This window comes from Physcomitrium patens, chromosome 7 (genome assembly GCF_059467195.1).
Source record: "Physcomitrium patens ecotype Gransden chromosome 7, ASM5946719v1, whole genome shotgun sequence".
Classification (NCBI taxonomy): domain Eukaryota; kingdom Viridiplantae; phylum Streptophyta; class Bryopsida; order Funariales; family Funariaceae; genus Physcomitrium; species Physcomitrium patens.
The window spans coordinates 12,041,029-12,061,768 of record NC_143416.1 but is presented as its reverse complement, the minus strand read 5'-3'; the positions used below and the strand labels follow the sequence as shown (position 1 = coordinate 12,061,768).

The following is a 20,740-nucleotide window of genomic DNA, read 5'->3' as shown; positions in this document are numbered from 1 at the left end:
TCTTCATTTAAATTATAACTGATAACAAATTTTTCATACTCCCCAATGTCCAATCTGCGGGTGGATTCTCTATGGCCCTGTAAAAGGCTGCTGACAACTAGAGAGACCATTGTTTCAATAGTTCCGATAACCGGACATACTGAGGTTCATGACGAAATATCCTATCTATACTCGGATGGTATCCACCGATGCAGTTGTGTACCGACTTTTGTAAAAGTTCTCACCACAATCACTCCGGTGAACCCATCGTCGCCTGGAGCCTGAAATCGCTTGTTTTCAGTTTTTGTGTATGAGCTCCTCATTAGGTCAAGCTGCTGCTGTAAGGGCGTGCACAGAATTGGAACCGATCGAAAGCTCACGTGGAAAGACTATCTTCTTGAGTTGGAGGTCACAACGGGCCCTCCGAGCATTGACAATTTGCGTTCTGCTGCAGATTCTAAGCTATCAATGTTTTCCATTGTGTAGACTGCAATACATTTTGAGAGGTTTCGGATCGACTGGCTTTTATTTTTGGATGTTGAAATAGATGGGGGCTGTAGATTCTTTTCCTGGGAGATGGAGATAAGTAGAATGAATTTTTCGGGGTCGTCTTCGCGTGCTGGGCGTAGCATGAATTGTAGCTCAGCTTTGCAAATAGCTCTTAGTTCGTTGAGTCTATTCAACGTGGGAAAAACTGCATCATCTAGGGTAGTATTGTTCACTGGCGATCCTTTTAATTCCCGGAAGAATCCCAGCCTCAGAACCCATGTTGAAATTAGGGATAAATTATGGGCGAATACGAGATCCGCTTCGTCGAGAAGGATTTACAAGGCAGGGATGGCGGTGGCGGTATTCAAATTGGAAGAGAACTTTGTGGTAGAGGATCCAGAGCGGGGAGATGTTAAAGAACTTGAGCCGAAAGGGACCAATGGAAAAGAAAACAAGAAGAAAAAGAAGAGGAAGAAGGAAAATGCACCTAATGATAAATTGCACAACCTGGCGAAATTGGTTGCTGTGCGTGTTGCGTCCGAGGATTTAGGCTCAGACGAAGACATAATGGGAGTGGTCCATGAGACTGGATTGCGTGTTGACGTTCGTTCTATGAACGTGGTAGTTTGGCAGCTTGGGCAGATGCGGAACTGGGATGCTGCATCCAGGGTCTTTCGTGCATTTCGAAGCGCCAGTGTAGAGCCCAATGCTCATGTCTGCACCACTCTCATTGCAGTTCTAGGGTAAGACCCCTGTTCACTGCTAGATGCTCACATTGCAGGGCCAAAGACATGTATGTACGTATGTGTGTATGAAAATTATATGTTTTTTTCAAGTTGGATTGTTGATTGCATGTCCTGCATACGGAGTATAATTACGATCGGGAGGATTCGCTTTCGCGTTGTGGTTTTGTTGTAAATGAGCTCATAGTGTACTTCGTGCTGTTACTTGGATGCCGTATACTAGATGAAAGAGTCTGATTAGACTTGTGAGTGTAGAAGTTGAGGGCTGTATGAGGTCGCTTAGTAGCAAACCTTGGATTCTCCGCTGCATGTGCAGATATGGCCGTAGATTACCCGAAGCTTTGAAGTTGTTCAGGTGGATGGAAAAGCAAGGGATTGAGCGGCCAATCTATACCTTCAATGCTCTCATGGTGGCATGTGGCAGGGTATAACACTTTCTTATACTCTGTAAGCACTTCCTAATGCATATCTCCCATATGGATATATCTGAACTGTTATATTAGAATAGCAAGTCAACAGTGCTTTTTACCTGAGTACGCACTTCTAGAATCCTAGTTAAAGTAGTGACCCTGCAAATGGAAGGACGCCTATTTACAACCAGGTGTTCAATGCACTGAATTATATATGCACCAACTATCATCTTGACTTAGCGTTGGAACTCTTAGTGTGGCGCAGGGGATACTGCTGTGGAGCTTTTTGAGGAGATGAAGGAGCTGGGATTAGCCCCTGATAATATAACCTTCAGGGGTTTGGTTTCAGCAACCACTGCTGCAGGGAAATGGAAGGCTGCTCAAAGCTTTATAAACTTGATGCAAGTAAGTCCTTGCTATCACATTTTCAAGCCGGCTGTCCACTTGCAAATAAACACTGACAATTCTATAGCTTTCAAATTGAAATGTCGAATCACTTGTTAGAAATGGATGGATAACTTTGAAGAATATACCCACATCTCGTCTGTTCAAAAAAAAGACGGGGTTCACTGAAGCAAGAAAAGTAATGTGCAGGCAGGAGGATTCTCCTTTGCAATTGGTGAATTCACTGAAATGCAGTGGGCATGTGCACGTGCGCGGAATTCTCGTGAATCCTTAGGCCTTCTGCAAGCGATGATTGAACAGGGCTGTGAACCTAGATTAGAAAACTATAATGCACTGTTATGTGCATATGAGAAAACAGCTAACTGGGAGGAGGCTGTGAGGACTGTAGTCTGGATTCAAGAGAAGGGCTTTACCCCTGATTTTATAACTTGGAGCAGTCTTCTCGGTGCGTGTGCCAATGCTGGACAAGCTGAAAAAGCAGTTGCAGTTATGGAGAAAATGAAGGAGAATAATTTTACACCGAACGTCGTGTCCTGGTGTTATCTCCTCAAAGCTTATCAGAAAACTGGCAATTGGGAAAAGACCGAGGAGATATTTCATTCAATGCTGAATTCAGGGTGCCCTCCAAACGAGGTCTTGAGAAGCTTCCATACTCTTGCTCTTTGTGTAGTGTTTTGGCATTGCATTGTTTTGGTTCATTGTATGTTTAGCTATGTAATCACAACTTTGGTGTCTTCATGTTAAGCATAGTTTTTCCTTCGCCGATTTATCGCGAATCTTTTCTTCTGTTCTCACTCACTTGTCAATTTCTATGGGATACGGTGAGGATTGTTCTCAGGAATTGAACAAGTAGTAAATGCGGTGAACTGCATCTTGTGTATTTTCTAATATATAGTTTTTGCGCAAAGCAGGTCGCTTGGAATTCACTTTTAAGTGCTTACGAAAAGGGTCGCCAATGGAAGAGGGTCCTCTACACAATTGAAAAACAGGAAGAGCTAGGTGTGAAGCTTGATGTAGTCGCATGGAGCACCACAATAAGTGCGTTGGCGAAGGCAGGCCAGTGGCAGCTTGCGGAGAAAAAAATTCGGCAGATGAAGCAGAGTGGGTGTCAACCAAATATTGTCACCTACTCTTCTCTCATCAAGGCCTATGGGGATGTTGGGTTATGGAATAAAGCGGAATCTGTGTTCAAATCGATGTTACTGGAGGGCATTAGGTACCCTTCGCCGTCCTCTTCATTAGTTTTCACGTATCATTTGCAGGGGTCCTGGATGACATGACAGGTTACCGGTGGAAAGAGAGCTTAATTGCTTTCAAATTTAGATCATTTTAGATTTACTTACGACATTTATTTCGATACTCTATTAGTTGTCAATGTTTATAGTCACTCCTCTAATCTCTCTTCCCTGTCGACTTAAGGCCGGACTCCAAAGCTTGCTGTGCACTTCTTCGTGCTTATGCCAAAGGGAGACAGTTGGACAAAGTAATGTTTTTCTTTGACTCCATGATGCCGCGATATGGTATTAAACCTGACAAGTACGCCTACGCTGCAATTTTCTGGGCTTGCTGGACCTGTGGAGAGTGGCAACGGGCTGCAGATTATATGGAGAATATGGAAGCGGCTGGCTGCACCCCCGACACTATGATATACACAACATTGATCACCATGTACGAAGCTCATGGGCAGGTTGACAAAGCCATGGAGATACTCAAGAAGATGGATAACTGATGAAATACCTGCTTTTTGTAATCATCAAAACTAGACGAATACTCTAAACTATTACATTGGTTCTACAGCTAAAAAGTATTTACATACCTGGATATTCAACGAGGTGGAATCTTTTGATCACTACTAGTGAACAGAGTTAGGATCCATGCGGAGTTATTAGTAATTGGAAATTTTCATTCTTTAGTTAGATACCATTCGTGTACAGTACTTCGATGGGAAGATACTATCTGGGCTCGATAATGTCCAGAATCAATGAAACTACCCCAATCAACCCTTATCTATTTGCAGAAAATGTGGAGCTATTCTGTGCCAATAGGGCCATATTGAATGTCGAGAACGAGGTCGGCAGATTACAGCAATCTTAGCTAAGTGCAAAACTTGAACTGATCCTTGTGATGATATGGAGGGGATTGAAAGGCTTCTCATCATTCCGAACTCTTTGCTCGATTCTGCCTTCTGCTTTGAAAGTGAGGCTTCAGGCCTCGTCAGTCAATTCCAACATCATATGTTGAGGGTATTATGGCGACCACAAGCCTTAGCGTGAGCGAGTCCTGTAACAGACCCTCAGCAACAGTGCCCAAAATTTCGCTCATATTTATACGTTTGGTACTATAGTTAGCTGTCGTCGGATCAAGTTTGTAATGGGTATCCTAGCAACATCGTTGTGGCTCAGATCACATCTACACCCATCTCTTAGGCAAGGAAGACGGAAGAGTGTAATGTCCAAATCTACACATGTACACTGTACGTCCAGTTTGCATGCAGTAAGCATCACTACATTGATAATCACATGAAAACCGTTCAGAGAAAACGCAGCAGAAGACCCGAGAATACGTTTCAAGTTTTTTTCAGTTTCCGAAACACCCCACCCAGAGCTTCTGAGGTTTTCTACAGCGGGCTTTCCAGTGTTGGGGACCAGAGAAGTCTTCAACATGTTGTGAAAGCTTGATTAGGAAGTCTAGCCACACCCACAGTTCAGAGAACATGTAGGTAGGCTAGAATTTCTCTGACTCTTCCATCTGTGGTACACATTGCGAAAGCAACATACACATCCGCCGATTGAGACAATGCAATTTTTGATAGGTAGTTCAGTTTCAACCACTGGACTTAACCGCAGTACATTGTCAACTGCCGTTTGGTCCCAGACTTCAATCATTTCTGAACCGGCCTATGTCATGGTGTTCAGTCTGGGAGTAGATAAAAATCTCACCATCCACCTGCACAGGATTTGAGTTTCACGCATCTGGATTCCTCTTGAGCGATGTCAAATCTGAAAGCTCTGACTTCATAATGAACGATGACGTCAAAACCGACGCGGTAGTCCGGTGTTCGAAAAGTTGGTTCCCACACGGGCCTAGCGAGCGGCATGGCTATCTCACAATTTAGGATTTTCATTTATTGTTACGATTATAGCGAATAGTCTAGAGAATGAAACTAAGCATGAACAACCAAGCAACAACCTGACTTCCTTGCACATTTTCCACCAAAACAGGTAATTCAGATTAGACTAATTCGTGGAACAAAGGAGATGTAATGTTCTTGGCATACCTACTGCTGTACCTACTGCGGTAACGTGAACTGGTATGTCAAAAGTTCATGCAGATCACTCGTGATCAGTACAAATGATATGGTTGATGCCCCTGTACTTCTCCAGCAATGCTTTATCATTGTTTGTTCTTAAATCCTGTTGTCATGAGACAGCTCTGGTTCAGAATAGAAGCTTGTGTGGAGGTAAACAGCGTGAACTCAGGAGTTGAAGAATTTGAACTTCACCATCAATCATGTCAGGAATCGTGAGTGAAAAGGTTGGAAGCGCATGCCTGTCTGCCAAATGCTTCCAGTTTCATGGATCCAAGCAACAAGGAACGATCGATGAGGATACACCTGTGCAAGCATTCGAAAGTTCAAACCAAGTAGAAATTGGAGGCAAGAGTGAAATCACAAGCGAGAAGGGGATTCGAGGTTTAACTGAGAGGTCCCCAGATGTGGACCAAACTAAACCTCCGAAGATTTTCAGTTTTAGTGATCCTACCATCCTAGTCACAGAGATTGTCCAGTGTAAGAAACTGCTGAATTTACATTCAAGTCATGCAACTGAGGAGTCAGAAACCAATTCTGGTGAGTCTCGAATTCTTCAGGTTGATTCGATCCTTAGTCTTCAGGAGGTTCAAGTTAAGGTTCAGCTCTCACCATAAACAAACAACCAGAAGTTGAGATGCAGCTCTCACCGTAGCATGCACTTGGAATGCAAAACTCCCCAAAGGAACACAAGAGTATTTTCTCACTCGGGAGAGAGACAATGGGAGTGGACTTGCAGGTTTGTGGAGGAAACGGACTGTGGCAGTGACTGGTGCGGGGGGTTTCATTGCTTCTTGGATCGTCAAACTGCTCCTACAGCGCGGCTTCTTTGTCAGGGGAACTCTTCGTAATCTGGGTGAGCTTTCACGAGTTCGAGATAGTGTCTAGATCAATTGATTTTTACAATTGATGCAGAATTTTGAGCATGATATTTTTGCCGAGATGGGTCTCACATTACGTCGTACCTTTGTGATCTTTGCTATTCTTTTCCTACGGTTACTTAAATACCTATCCTAGCTCAAGTGCTTTTCAACGCCTTTGGAGAATATTCATGAAATCCTTCATAACTGTGACGTTGCTGAGAAAACATGCAATAGAAGATGTCAACACAGCGCATCTAAAAAGCCTAGAGGGTGCGAATGAGAGGCTGGAGCTCGTGGAAGCCGACATTCTGGACTTTCCAAGCCTGTTGAAAGTTGTAGGAGGATGTGTGGGGGTGTTCCACACAGCTTGCCCTGTCCCTCCAGATATCACAGATCCGGAGGTTAACATTCCACTCACCTGGTCTATGTTACAAGAGTACTGAATTCTTAACGTAAGAAAACTCGGCGTTAAATATCTTGTTTCAATGTGGCAATCTCTTATAAGTGATGGTTTTAGTTCTCCGTTATGACATGACTTAGGTACAAATGCTTAGACCAGCAGTGGAGGGTACGATGAATGTGTTAAGGGCTTGTAAAGAAGCACATGTGAAGCGGGTGGTCATGACTTCTTCAATTGGAGCTGTGTACATGAATCCCAGCATTCAACCGGACCAAGAGGTTGATGAAAGTTGCTGGTCAGATGAAGCCTTCCTCAGAGGTAGGAAGGTAAAATATACTTAACACATGTCTGCTATTATTTCTTCCATTGATTTCTTAAATATCATAGGTCAAATTGCTGTGCTTTCATAGTTTTACTGATTGAGGTGCTGGTACAATTGTAGGAGTGGTACTGCTTAGCAAAACTGATTGCTGAAAGAACAGCCTGGGATTACGCCGACGCACACGGCATGAAGCTGGTGACTATTTGTCCACCTGTAACATTAGGAACCATGTTGCAGCCACGGGTCAACCAGAGTTCAAAGCACATTCTCAAATACCTCGATGGTAGCCGACACTTCACTAATGATAATTTCTCTATACATCTGCTGTTCGTTTACGTGCATTTGTACCTACAAATTATATTGAAATTGAATCTATCAGTGTTCTTGAACAAAAATCTGTGTGGGAACATTTGGAACAGCATAATCATGAACAGCATAATTTCGACCCTCATATTCATTGTTTCAAATACCCTTTGTCAGCCTGCATTAGCCTCGATTATAAATCGAAGCAACCGCATTCGCACGAATAGCATCATGCCACTGTGTTCAAGGCTTATGTAAATCACTAACCCAGCTTTTTGTGTTTCTAGGTTCAGCAAAAACTTATGCGAATCGCTGTCAAGCGTATGTTGACGTGAAGAACGCTGCAGAAGCGCATGTTTTAGCATTTGAGTCTCCGGCAGCATCCGGCAGGTATCTCTGTTGCAAGTGGTCGTTACACCGTGGCGAGATAGTGGAAGCTCTGGCTCGCATGTATCCCCAATACGCAATCTCAATGAGGTAATCCACAACCTGCAATTATTAAGTTGTTGGGCATATGCACCCTTTTGCACTGTTATGAAAACCTTTATCAGTAGCAGAAACAAATGTTTGCGTTACAGTCTTTTTCAAATGTGAAGACTTTTAGCGAAGAAGTGTCTCCTTTGCCCTTCTATGTAGCTAAATACTGTTACGAAATGTGCGTGTAAAAGCATCTTCAACACCTTTACGAGGGTTCGTGTAAAGAAATCCGAATAATGCTTTGAGGCGTCTCCCTCCGTTAAGCATGAACATGATTTTAAGTTTCATGTTCTGTGCTTTTTCCTTAATGGATTGATAACTTCAAACAACAAACGTCGGCTGCAGGTGCAAGGATGATGGGCAACCAAGGAGAGTCCCACTTCGTTTCTGCAGCGACAAGGTGGAGCAACTGGGGCTGCAGTTCACATCTTTCGACGAAACATTGAGAAATGCTGTTTCAAGTTTGCAAGCCAAAGGAATGCTGCACAAGAAAACTAACATTCTCAAGTTGGGGAGTGTACAACCCTGCAGCTTATCAAGTAAACAGCTTATCCAGTCCTGCATCTGAGGCTCATACTAGTCTAGGTGCAATTCCAATGACGAGAACCTTGGCCAAAACTTCAACCTAAAGGACTTAATAAATCCACTTGCAGCTGCGCATACAAGACATTACTTTAAATGGGCTTTCTATCCTAGACATCTACTTCTTTATTCCTTTCCTTAGATGCCAATAGTAGGACTTTTTTGTCATAGGTGAAAGACGTTAAGATGAATATCATCTAGTGCAGCAAAAGCATGAACCGATACCACAACGGGGATTGAACATCTTCACCTTGTCCTAGCTATTGCCACCTCTACATCCTTTACAAGTTTATATTACATACCAAAGTTTCAGTCAACTGAGTTCATAATATCTCGTGCAACAAAACAATTATTTTCTAATAAGAACTGGCATCAAGAACTGTCTGGAAGTAAGAAGAAACTTAGGATGATTAAGAAAAAGCACCCAATAAGAAGTATCGAATGAAATACACCAGAAGCGAAACCCACAAACCACCAGTGCATTCTAGACTTTTCGGGGAATGTAAAATAGTCTTGCCCGAAAACAATATACAAAGCTTCAGAACTTCCGACTCTGAGTGTGATGCAACACATTTCCTCTGCGTTCCTGAAGATTATCGACGACTTTTAAAAATGCACATGTAAGCCTACAGGGAATAAAGTTATTCCCACAACTGTCAAGATCCACTTAAATGCGGAATTAGGAACTAAATTTACTGACATGACAAGCTGTATTACTGGCCGATTGTCCACTTTTGCACACAACGGCTGGAAAAGCAGCAGGCTGTAAAATAGCCAATCTTAGTATCTGCGAAAGGCAGCTAGTCCATAACTCCAGCGAGGTGTGCCTCCTAAATTACACTACGTCCAGCTAACAGTCCCACTCCAATTTGCTTTCAGAAAGAATAAGTTGGATGTCAAAGCCCTTGGAGGGTGAGTCGCCTTGCTTCCCCACAAATTCCCTTGACTGTCTTTGGCCCTCGTTCTCGTCCTCGTCCATCAACAGCTCCCTGTCACCCACAACAACTTCTTACCCTTTAGAGTGACTGCACATTCCTGCCATTGCATGACCTCATCCGTCGCTTCGGGACGCAAGTGGACCCTGGATAAGGAGTCTCTCTCTCCCTCACTCTCGCTCTCATTTGGGGGAGAATGTGTTGGCATGTGTAAGGCTCACATACCCCATTTTGGATTTGATCTACAAGCTAAAGAGTTACTATCCAGTGAGTTAAGGGAAATTGTATTAATCCCTCTGCCAGCTTTCGAGCTTCGCCTTTCGGACAGGCACGCAGAAGATGCCGCGCTTCATCATCAGTGACGGAGACAACTGAAGTACAAGGACTAAGAGGGCGCAATTCGTGAGTTGGGCAGTTGAATTCGAGATGAGATTATTGAGCACTGAATGCCAGGCTCTCAATAATCTTGCCACAAGAGGGTATAAAAATCAGGGAAGTTTGTAATGAGTAGGTGGTCTACATCTCTTTTAATGGCAGTTACACGTTCGTATTGATTTCATTAAAGAGATTACGAGGAAAAAAGAAAAAATACATGGAAGTGAGTTCTAACTCTACTTCAAAGATCCGGGTAATGGTACATTAAGTATGACACAACGTCCCATTAAACAAGTCCACCAGTACTTTTAAAGCTCAACAGAGTACCCAGTCTCACTGTTTTCTGACACTGAGTGATTAGTAGGAAAATGTTGGTGACCAAGTTTGTCGTTTCCACCAGAACATGTAGCCACCTACTTGCATTCTGAAATTAACAAGAAGCTGAACTACTTCTGATTGTAAGCAACCACTCCAATTCAAAGACACTCCTAGGTTATAAAACATTAACCAGAGGTACTGATTGGGTTGCTGGCCGTAATAAACCTTCGAAAGACCTTGGATGGGAAAACAGAAACAAAGAAAAATAAACTGAACTGTTGCTCAACTGTGTCCTCCTCCAAATCTTTTGGATAAGTTGGTCTGCAAACGCTCCCCCCTAACGCGCATATGGTGTTAGTTTCTAGAGGCTCAGCTGTTTGCTTCTACTTCAAAAAAACCAGCTGGCATGCATATCAGCCAGCAGCACCAGCTTATACCTAAAATACCTAGCGAAACCACAATCGACGTTGTTGCTAAATGCTGGCTCTACAAAATAAATCTCAAAGTAAGTCGACGAAATTGTTGAATTCTCAGACCTGGAGCGGCCTACTAGTATACAAATGAGCAACAACTTTAGGATCTAAAAGCTCTATTGAAAGCAAGAGCACCGACGAGGGCACTCACATTCTACACCTGATGGTTTGAAACATCCATGCGGATCGCCCTTGCCGGTTGCAATGATAGACCAAGTAAAATGGAGAGGACAATGAAAATGATGTACAAGCACTTTAGAGGCAGATAGTTCTACTCTGTCTGACACCTCTGTTCCTACTGCAAAAAAGCTCCACCAATCCTATTCAACCTAAAACTGTATGAGACATTATCAACTCCTCATCGAAGACACTACGTTGTATGTGTTCCTGACTCGCCCAGATTGAGAGGATGTCCTATCTTCAATCAATGACTTCCAACGAGAACCTTCTTTCAACTGCACATGCAGAAGCACAATCCCTTATTGTAATCTCTCGATGCTGCCTTGCTCACACTGCAAACCCCCTCTTACACTACGTATCTAGACTACTCTAAATCTACTATAGACAAATTCCAAGAACGAATCCTGTAACGCTCAACAATTGCTCTTCACGCCAGGCAACGGACCTTCGGTCTCTCTACCTGCAGACAACTTGGTGCAATCACTAAAAAGCAGGTTCTTCGTGGTCACTCGCAACTCTCGCTACGTATTTTTATCATTCACCGACGTCATGAAATCCGCCAGTCCATGCCGCCACGCACGGCAATCAAACTTTTTTGCCTCCGCAGCCAACCATGGAGATGACTTCACTCAACTCTGAGAGATTTCTGCGCTTGTTATCTGTGATTGCTAGCACTCGGTGCTGACAATTGACGCCATTTCGCTAGCCCACGATTTGAGCTGGCCTTTCATATCGATGCTAGGATCCAGAAATGGGGTGTTCGTAAGCGGGGAATCAGGGCGCCGAGGCCAAAGCAGATGCTGGACAGGAGGTGCCCGATTATGAGGTAAGGCGTTCTGGTTCGGGTTCACATTATGGGCCGGATTCTTAGAAAGGCTTTGAGGGGAGTTGTAAGGAGGAATGCCTTGTCGTTCCAATCCTGGGAACATTCTAACGACGTGTGGTGTGAGGTCGTCTTTGCTGACCTCGAACCCAAGGTCCTTCCACCCGCGAAGCTCTTCGTATTCCAAGTCGGTCAGGCTCTTCGTGCCCTTCAGCCTCCGCCGCCGAATAGTCTTAGTCGCGTGCTTGATCGGCACCTGATCACTACTGTTACTAGAGCTTTCTTCCAAAGGTCCTCTTGAATGACGCCCGGGATTAATGGAGCTAAGCTTCGCGGGGCGTACGGCGACCATTCTTTCGAAGAGACCATTCTCCATCTCTTCATCCTCCGTCACGCCCACCAAAGGTCCCGGAGGACGAGCAAGCGGGGAAAACTCGTCCATGTTGCTTGCCCAGCTGCAATATCTAGAATGATCGACAGTGACAAACTTAGTCGGAGTTAGCGGCAGACTAGAGGTCTGCGCAGTTGACAGGTCTGCGATCCGACGATTATGCACCTCGCCTCCAAGGGTCTGTCTCCGAGGATTCGGGTCCCTCTCCATGAATCCCCTAAAATGCTGCTCTCCATCAGCAACACGACGGATGTCCAGCCGCGAGCGAGGGGGGTTGAGTGACCTTTCCCCATTCCACAGCCGCGGCTTGACAGCCCCACTAGCCACATCCCCTTGAGTGGTGGAAAACGCTATCGGTGCAGCCTCCCGTCGTCGGAAAGGTGAATCAATTTCTTTGTCAATAACCCCCGGTGGTGAACCAGGCCTGGACGTTGGCCACTTCACGACATTGTCGCAGAACCATTGCTCATCCAACTGCTCCAACACAAGCTCCGCCGCTTCATTCTCCTCGCGCGTGGCACTGCTACTGCCACTGCTACTCGGCGGCGCTGCCATCGCTCCAGAACCACTGCCTATTCTCAATCCCGACTCATGGGCGACATCTCCGGCCACAGGAGTTTCTGCGGCCGACGAAGAAGGTCCTTTATGCCCCTCTCTACCAGCCCAGCACCACTGCAGACCGCGCCTTGGCGACAAATCCGACATCTCCAATCCTGATGCTCCCAGAGAGTATCACTTAGCCTTCAATGCACCTCTCTCGCAGCCTCCGCTTCTTCAAAGGGTGTGTGCTCCCCAATCCAGGCTACACCGATACTCATATTCTCGCTTCCGCTTCCTGAAGGCATTCTCATTTATTCGCACTCCCGTAAGCATTTCGACCTGCATCCAATCCACGCAAACCAGTTCGATCAACAACTCGCACAATTTCCTCCACTCTCTCTCTCTCTCTCTCTCTCTCTCTCTCTCTCAAAACCTCCTCCCCTACAGGCAAGACCAAACACGAAATCCACTTTCAACACTTTCAACACGAGATCCTGACCTGGACACAGCGCGCCGCCTCTCTCCAAAATTCAGACCCAGTAACGTCGACGAATATGGATCCACCCTGAGCCTCTTCAACTCCAAAACTACCACCCTTCCTAAACACCACTAAACACACCAAAGACTTCAACTACACACTCTACCCAAACTACTCTACTGCAATCTACACACTAAAATTAAGACTAACACTACAAACTACACCTCCGAGACTACCGTCTACGCTACCAGCACTGGCAAACAGGAGCAACCCAACGACTCCGACCTTGAACAAAAAGGTAGAAGGGAACCAGCGACTAGATGCTTGCACACCAACAGCATGATGCTGATGATGATGATAATGATCGTCGTCGATGGCCTCACCGATCAATTGGAGGTCTGAACAGCATAGATCTACACTGTCTGATAACCTCCAAATTTAATTCCAACTGTTGGGGTTCGCGAGAGCGACGACTGCGCGCAGGACGCGGCTGCTGTGCATTGGAGGGGAGGGGGTGGGGGGGGGGGGCGGGGGGCGCGGGGGGCTGCTCTGGAATGTTCTCGCGTGGCAGCAGGACTTTACTCCAATGAGCTGTAACGAGGTTTCCGCACTCTTCTACAGTGCTCTTCGCCTCTCCTCTCCTGGGCTTCTGCTACTGCTCTTCTTCTTCTACTACTCTAGGAGCAAGAATTCTGACTCGCGCTGCCTGTCAACGTTGCAAAATCACCACTTGTGCCAGTGTCATAGAGCATGACTCTCTCTATATCTCTGTCTCTCTTCATTCGTGGCGCTGGCTCGTGCCGCTGGTTTTTATGCCTGCGTCTCTACTCTCTGCCAAAGAAAACAAAACGTCACGCCCCTCCCTCTGCTTGTCTGTCTGTCTATGGCTGGCCACCCCCATCAACACCATGCAAAACAAAACTCTCTGATTAAACAAACATATGTTTTTTTTTATTCTTTTAGTTTTTTTGGTTTTTTTTGGTGTTGTTACAAAATGACATTGTTGGTATTTCTTCTACGGTGCGGTCTGTTTGTTTTTTTACCTGTTCGGCATTTGGTGGTAAAAACTTCAGGATGGGTGTTGAATTGAATGTGATGATTGCTGCTGTTAAGGTGAGATGTACAATGATTCTGAGATTCTTAATGATTGATTGTGCGATATAGTTGAGGGGGTTTGAGCCAAATCGTAAGGGGAAAATGTACATGATGAAATGTTGAATTTGCAGAATGAGAAAAAGTTACGGAGGGGAAGAAAAAAGTTTGAGTATTTTAACGTTATTGGAATGTGATAAGGAAAGTGTGCTTCTCTGTGATGAACACAGATGTCGTTACCGTGTCCCCAAGAGAAATCCAAAAAACTATGTGTTAAATTTAGAGATTAGTATATTCCTAAATATTATATATATATATATATATATATATATATATCGAATCAAATGAATACGTACAATGCAATACGTTAATATAGATCACAAATCCCCAAGTAATGCAGTCGCAGCAAGAACAATGTCAAACTTCAAATAAATAACAACGCAGATGAAGAACCAAACTTTCTATGCATTCCAGAACTTAAAGAACTAAGTCAAACTGTCACATTCCACTCATTTATCCATCAATTTTAGAAAAATAATATTGAGTTCTCCAAGTCAATTTGCAGCTACAAAATAAAATTCAGAACACAAATTGTCTATCCATGTATTCATTGTCCAACATTCAACTTATTTTTCCTTAGCTTTAGCATTTCTAGCTATTTCGGTTGTTCTTCTCTCCTTTTCTTCCACAAGTTTCTTTTTCTGTATTCTTTTCTACAAGATGTGGGTCCAGTGCATAAAGTCAATGGCTTGCAATCACACTATACCAGTACTCTCATCAATTACCATAACTTTTGGTGACAGATGAGGGAAACCTGCAGTTGTGTGCTTGTGAGAAGCTTGTGTACATTAGTTAATGAGGAAGGGGCAGAATGGGAGCAGACAAATGTGCTGGAATGCATGACAATGCCCTCTCATGCCTCTCTTCTTCCCCCTTAAATTCCCACAATTTCATACACAATTTTGTTTTCTGGTGCTTAAAATTTCCCATTCATTTATTTCAACAAATTTGTAATGAACACATGTGGTGACCAAAGCAGGATTTGAGAAGTTGGAAACTCTTTGCAAGTCTCCCTTGTTGTCTGTATTTGATGAGGTTGGAAACCATGGTGAATAATGTGTGAACATAGATTTTTCTTAATTTTTCATTGAGTATGTTCTATTTATAATTCAGCAGTGGTGATTTTTCCAGCCTGTAAGTACAGACTTTCAAAGCACCATCAGATTGTTGAACACACAAGGATTTTTCTTAAGGTGTGAGTCAAGGCTCACATGGATTACTGGGCAAGTCAATCAAGCAGACAAAACAATGAATGAAGGCTGATCTTCAGCATGTGACATTGTGACCCCAATTATAAACACACACACACACATATATATATATTTATATTTATTCCAAGCAACTTGGTATTGAATGATTCACAATCAAACAAAAAACCCTTCAGCTCATGCAGACTCACTCATTCAGTCATTGATTTCTAAAATAGAGTTTGTCATGGGCTAGAAAACAACACTATCATACCAGGTTGAGGTAGTATTAACAAGGGAATAAAGTATCATTTGTCTAGGTTTAGACTGCAGAGATGAGGAAGAAAAAAACCATTCATGATAATAAAATAAAACAACAATAATAACAGTTCAAAAATGTGACAATCATTTGCTGCATGATTTGCTTGATCCAATTGAGGATCTGGCCATGAATAATAATGCATCCTGATCAGAATGAAAAATAAAAACCCATATGGAGACACTTGATGTGTTGCTCTTTTTTTGTTATGCAGTGGCTAAGCAACTGAAGCAGCCAGCTGTGATGCAGTCAAATAGACTCCAGATGAACACTAAATCAGACCAAAAATATATATATTACCCATGCGACTTCTGGTTTTCATCCCAGATACAACAAATGTTTTTAGCTTCAAAGCTTTTTGAGAAATGTTGAGTCCTATGGATCAAGTTTCAATACTTCCAAAGTGGATTCTTCTCTTTCCAACTGTAGGTTTGGTTAGTGTAGTCAAAGATGCTCATTCATACAATAGGGAGCTACTTGTCTCATAGCTCTGGGCTCAAAGGCCATGAAAACACACATAAAGCACAAGGGCTATAAACCCTAAAAATCAGAACCCACTGCCAGTTGTACATGTGTGTATATATATATATATATATATACACACATGCATTTCTGCAAGTGTTTGTACTATACAATACCTTTCAACACTAGTCATTTATCAGTTTCTGTTATACACAGAAAGGATAGTATGTGCTAATTATACAATCATTTATTAACTTATCTTCATCCATTCTTGTTGGATAAAATGTCCCAGATTGATGGTTTTTACACGTTTAGTTCTATCATTGTGATTTGTGGTACTTTTGCACATGATAATGAAATTTTTAAGAATGATTAATTTACACATTTTATTCTACATATACTTATGTATCTCACTCAAAATGTGTGATTCTGTTTGTTTTACATTTGATCAAAACTTTACAAACATATAACATTAGAAAGCTAGAACAAATAAGTATGCCACCTTGTGTATGATAACTATGAAGATATATGGATGCGTATCAGAAACATTCATTCTGTGATTCTTTCTGCAACCTTGTGACTTAAAAAAAGAATAAAGAAAATGGAGAATGTGATTGCCACCTATCTACCATAATAATAAACAAGTAAACAAAAGAAAAAAGATGGGGTTCTCTGAGACCAATTACCAATTTTCCATGGATTAAACATACAAGACACCACTAAACTAATGAACCCTAAACAGTGTGAGGAATAAGGCAACTGAATTAGAGAAAAACCCAATAATCCCCTCCAACATCAAAGTCAGTGAAGGTTGACTGCAATCCCACTCAGCATCCACAATGCTGTTTTTTGTGGGCACTAATTGTTGCTATATACTGCAGGATCATGACCCATTTGCTCAATTTAGATTGATGCCCATAAGTTCCAACCAGGAATATTACAAAGCACCTTCTCACTTCAGAATATCCTCGTAATCTAACATACTATTAACCCACTTTTTTCCCCCATCCTATATGCATCCATACTTTCATTTTTCATTGCCTGGGTCATCCCTTGTTAATCATTATAACCATTGTTCATGTGGATATGATAATGTTTGTTATTTCTATTGTAAGAACCATGACCAGGACTTTCTATATCAGTGCCATGCTGTTCTTGTGAATGGGGCATCAATGAAGGTGTTGGATTCCACACAAATGAGGTGTCTCTCCAGAGAATATTATTCATGGGAGCATCTTCCTCTCATTTGCTCACAGCAGGCACCATAATAAGCATTCGAAACAAAACACCACCATGAAAGAGGATACAATATTTCGCATAAAGAATTACAGGCTGAAAATACCTCATTCTTATCATTCCACAACTCCAAGTTTACCACCCATCATTTGTTCATGGAATCTTTATCTTTTCTAACAAGTATAAATATATAGGGTCATTCACACAGAATGGGGGGAGGGGTCAAGTAGTGTTGTATGGTACATGTTGGTAAATGGATCATAATATGCCATATCAAATTACAAGCTGCCTGATAAACTACTGTGAAAGCTCTGTGCCACTCTCTCATGCACATACAGTGTCTACGCATACACACTCACTCTCTATATGGGTTAATAATAACAATAATATATATATATATATATATATATCACCAAGGAAGCTGTAACAAGAAAGAAATAACTTCTGTCCAAAGCAAAGGCCATTGTTACTCACTCTTCTAGCTTCCCAGACTTTCTTCAATTGTATTCATTCCTGTTTGAAGACAATGAGTGACAACAAATAATGGCTTCCCTTCTCTACCCCTCCCAAACAGACAAAAACTGGACAAAAAAAAAAAAAAAAAAAAAAAAGGAAAGAAAAAAGAAAGAATTAATAAACTCTTTCCACTAAAGTTTGAAGTATTGTCTTCTTGTCATGCTTTATGGCCACTTTGTTCACATGCAAATGTTTCAGCCTTGTATGTCACATTTTTAGCCATGTTTTTCAGACTTTTCTACGCAATAGGGTCATAGCTAATCTTTGGATGAATATGTGTGTGCATATGTCTGTATGTATACAATAGTAAAAAAATGTTATTTTTATCTTATTTTATAAAGCAAATGTAGAGATTCTCTTTTGGTACTATTCTGTGACAAGGACCACCAGTGCAATTATCAAATGAAAATGTGTATTCACATGTTTGTGTAAATCTCAAAGAAAAAATGTACATATATCAAGAAATAACATATATCCTCATCCACATTTAGATGCATTAATCTTTAACTTTTCTTCACAATTTTATTACTCCTTGGTGCAATAGAAAACACACTGTTAGTCCTTTATAGATGATTTAGTGACACATTCTTATGTTCATTCATTCAGACAAGCACCGGAGATTGTCATGACTGGGTTTATCCACACCAAATTTGCTTGTGTTTTAATTTTTTTTTGTATTTTTATAACAATGAAGTCAAACCTCCATTGGGGGTTTTAGGGTTGCGTGCATGGCAAACAACAAACGTGGAAAATAGGGAGAATTTTGAGGTTTATGAAGATCAATCAGAACAAAACGTATCAGGAAATAAATAAAAAATAAAAAATAAAAAATAAAATTCCCCGTAGGATTTAAGAACACGTTGTTTATCATCTACTTGTAGTTAACAACAGTAATAGTTATAAACTTAAAAAAGAAAAAAAAAAGAAAAAAAAAAGAAAAAAAAAAGAAAAAAAAAGTGGGATGTGGATACAACCTCTGTGTGTGATTACCAACAGGACTCGCGTTTCTTTCTCTCATCTTTGATTTATGTGTTATATTTTGAAATCTGCAGAATCTGAAAGTGAAGAAGAGTTGAGAATATTTGTAACTATGATGAGTACTATTCAAGTACTATGTAAAAAGAAAGGCTCCATGACAACATCATTAAAAAAATGAATGAATAAATCAATCAATCAATAAATAAAGCTCAACATATTAAAATAAACAAACAAGAGGAAACATAAGTTGCATCACACTTGACACATGACAATAGGATTGTACTGCAATAGGCTTTGTGGAAGTTGCCACTTCCACTCTATCCTAATAATAAAAACACTCCACCCTCCTGCATGTATTATTATTACAGTAACAATAAATAAAATGGGGTGTATTGGCTCTGAGGACTGTGGTCAACAGAGACGTTCAGTCCACCCTGATGTCAATGGACCTCTGCTTCAATCTTCTTCTTCTTCTTCTTCTTCCATTATAATAACAGTGGCGCCACCACTACTACTGCAGCTATTACTGCTTTTTGAACCCACTTCATTTATCTGTATAAATGTGTGTGTGTGGGTGTGTGAGTGTTGCAAAGCAAATAGAGCTCTCTGTTGCGTTTTCATTTTGCAGGATCTAATAATATCTCCTTCTCAGGGCAACTCTGTCTGTCAGTCAGTCAGCTGAAAAATAGCTTTATTGAGCTCACCAACCCCAGCTTGGCCTGTTGAATATTCGACCATTTTAGTACTGAAAAATGTGGCATACACTCATTAGATTAATTATTCCTTCTCATCTCTCAAAAATTCCAAAAGTGTGTCAAAGCAAGTACACACTTTGGTGAAATCAAACTGAGTGCATCAAGAGCCCTCCCTTGTTCTCATTCTTTTCTTCCCATAATGGATTCACTTACATTTGTCCCACTTGGAATGCTACAACCAAAACTCCTCCACAATGAACAATGTGCACGTACACATTCAAGTTGTGCAATTTCCTTGGCTTTTGTTTAAGGTAGAACATTGTTGTGCAAAACTTACCCATTCTCAAGGACATCAATGGTGTAAGAGGTTGAAAAATATTAAAAAGTCCAAGGAAGGTAATGGAATAGTAGTTTGCATTTGCATTATGGCTTGGTCTTTCTTAAGTAATGAGGAGAACAGCTACAGTTATTGAAAGCATCATGGATTTTATTTATACACTTACATATTACAAATACAAAATAGTATACACACATGCATAATGTACTGTCTTAGATTTATGCCATCACTGTTATGAGTTTAAGTACTCTTAGTTTTATAATCACAATAACTTCATGGGTAAGGAAGAATAATTTGCAAAATTGCAATTTAATAATTTATTTTAAAAGTGTATTGCAACTTTGATATGAAATAGAGAAGTTAACATAATCATTGTGCGATATAATCATGCTAGAAGTTGTTTGTTGACCACTCCATATTGGTAGTAATTAAACTAATACATGACCTTGAAAGTATTAACAAAGGTCGGTACCATAATAAACGAAAGTCAAACCTATTAGTTTAAAGGAACATTTAAATCTTCCAATTGATAACAAATTCAAATTTATTCATCAATTACCAAATGCTAACTGCTTCACATAATAAAATGTAACCAATTATGAGAGTAAAAGGGAGAAGGGGAGAAAAATAAATAAAATTAATAAAATTAAATAGAGTTACTTCGTTTTCTTCTTTTTGACACAAATAGAAGTTAATTGAGTTAAAAACTTTGAATAAGTAGGGTGTCTCAAATAAATTTTTGTCAGCAATGGTATAAAAAAAATTATAATTATAATTGGACAAATTCCTGACGTAAAAAAAATACCATGGATAAGATTTGCAAAACATTGTATTGTATTCATGATTACAGTTTGTAATTGCTTTTTTAAAAATTAATTAAGAAAAAAAATTGGTAAGAATTCTTGAAGAATCTAACTCTTGAGAAAGAATTATGAGAATTAATAATAAGCAATTAAACCAAGTTTCTTACTATGTTTATTTGACTCAAGAACCTTGCAAACCTTGTAATTTGCAAAGCTTTTACTCTGCATCTTGGCACGTTCTTTGATTTTATACTGAATTAAT

At 41.2% G+C, this 20,740-nt stretch overlaps 3 protein-coding genes and 1 long non-coding RNA gene across 8 annotated transcripts; 2 read left to right on the top strand and 2 right to left on the bottom strand.

Moving 5' to 3' along the window:
- The first annotated feature begins 242 nt into the window (after nucleotides 1-242).
- Nucleotides 243-4,032, top strand: LOC112284245 (uncharacterized). The gene is made up of 6 exons (XM_024523893.3): nucleotides 243-1,211; nucleotides 1,528-1,636; nucleotides 1,877-2,026; nucleotides 2,216-2,659; nucleotides 2,938-3,242; nucleotides 3,446-4,032. Exons 1-6 carry the CDS (start codon nucleotides 556-558, stop codon nucleotides 3,753-3,755), a joined length of 1,974 nt encoding a protein of 657 aa, XP_024379661.1. The 5' UTR covers nucleotides 243-555; the 3' UTR covers nucleotides 3,756-4,032.
- A 1,403-nt stretch (nucleotides 4,033-5,435) lies between these two features.
- On the top strand, nucleotides 5,436-8,494 carry LOC112284247 (cinnamoyl-CoA reductase 1). 2 transcript variants are annotated; one of them, XM_024523899.3, is made up of 7 exons: nucleotides 5,436-5,873; nucleotides 6,073-6,189; nucleotides 6,434-6,597; nucleotides 6,737-6,922; nucleotides 7,039-7,201; nucleotides 7,509-7,698; nucleotides 8,044-8,494. In XM_024523899.3, exons 1-7 carry the CDS (start codon nucleotides 5,537-5,539, stop codon nucleotides 8,264-8,266), a joined length of 1,380 nt encoding a protein of 459 aa, XP_024379667.1. In that variant the 5' UTR covers nucleotides 5,436-5,536; the 3' UTR covers nucleotides 8,267-8,494. The 2 variants fall into 2 exon arrangements, with proteins under 2 accessions (XP_024379667.1, XP_024379666.1); XM_024523898.3 differs by having other exon boundaries at nucleotides 6,431-6,597.
- Nucleotides 8,495-8,727: 233 nt separating this feature from the next.
- Nucleotides 8,728-10,673, bottom strand: LOC149988567 (uncharacterized). The gene is made up of 2 exons (XR_016504204.1): nucleotides 10,533-10,673; nucleotides 8,728-9,269 (listed from the first exon to the last, which is right to left on the bottom strand). It is a non-coding gene; the product is annotated as an uncharacterized LOC149988567 (long non-coding RNA).
- LOC112284248 (uncharacterized) lies at nucleotides 10,546-13,616 on the bottom strand. 4 transcript variants are annotated; one of them, XM_090251997.1, is made up of 2 exons: nucleotides 13,177-13,616; nucleotides 10,546-12,654 (listed from the first exon to the last, which is right to left on the bottom strand). In XM_090251997.1, exon 2 carries the CDS (start codon nucleotides 12,478-12,480, stop codon nucleotides 11,230-11,232), a length of 1,251 nt encoding a protein of 416 aa, XP_090108123.1. In that variant the 5' UTR covers nucleotides 12,481-12,654; nucleotides 13,177-13,616; the 3' UTR covers nucleotides 10,546-11,229. The 4 variants fall into 4 exon arrangements, with proteins under 4 accessions (XP_090108123.1, XP_024379668.1, XP_024379669.1 ...); XM_024523900.3 differs by having other exon boundaries at nucleotides 12,815-13,190; XM_024523901.3 differs by having other exon boundaries at nucleotides 13,079-13,190.
- Between the last annotated feature and the right edge of the window lie 7,124 nt (nucleotides 13,617-20,740).

Coding starts and splice junctions, on each gene's coding strand:
- LOC112284247 (XM_024523898.3), top strand. CDS start 5,537: ATGTCAGGAATCGTGAGTGAAAAGGTTGGAAGCGCATGCCTGTCTGCC. Junction 6,923..7,038: donor CCTTCCTCAGAGGTAGGAAG/GTAAAATATACT, acceptor GTACAATTGTAG/GAGTGGTACTGCTTAGCAAA. Junction 7,202..7,508: donor CATTCTCAAATACCTCGATG/GTAGCCGACACT, acceptor TTGTGTTTCTAG/GTTCAGCAAAAACTTATGCG.
- LOC112284245 (XM_024523893.3), top strand. CDS start 556: ATGGAGATAAGTAGAATGAATTTTTCGGGGTCGTCTTCGCGTGCTGGG. Junction 1,212..1,527: donor ACTCTCATTGCAGTTCTAGG/GTAAGACCCCTG, acceptor CTGCATGTGCAG/ATATGGCCGTAGATTACCCG. Junction 1,637..1,876: donor TCATGGTGGCATGTGGCAGG/GTATAACACTTT, acceptor TGGAACTCTTAG/TGTGGCGCAGGGGATACTGC.
- LOC112284248 (XM_090251997.1), bottom strand. CDS start 12,480: ATGTCGGATTTGTCGCCAAGGCGCGGTCTGCAGTGGTGCTGGGCTGGT.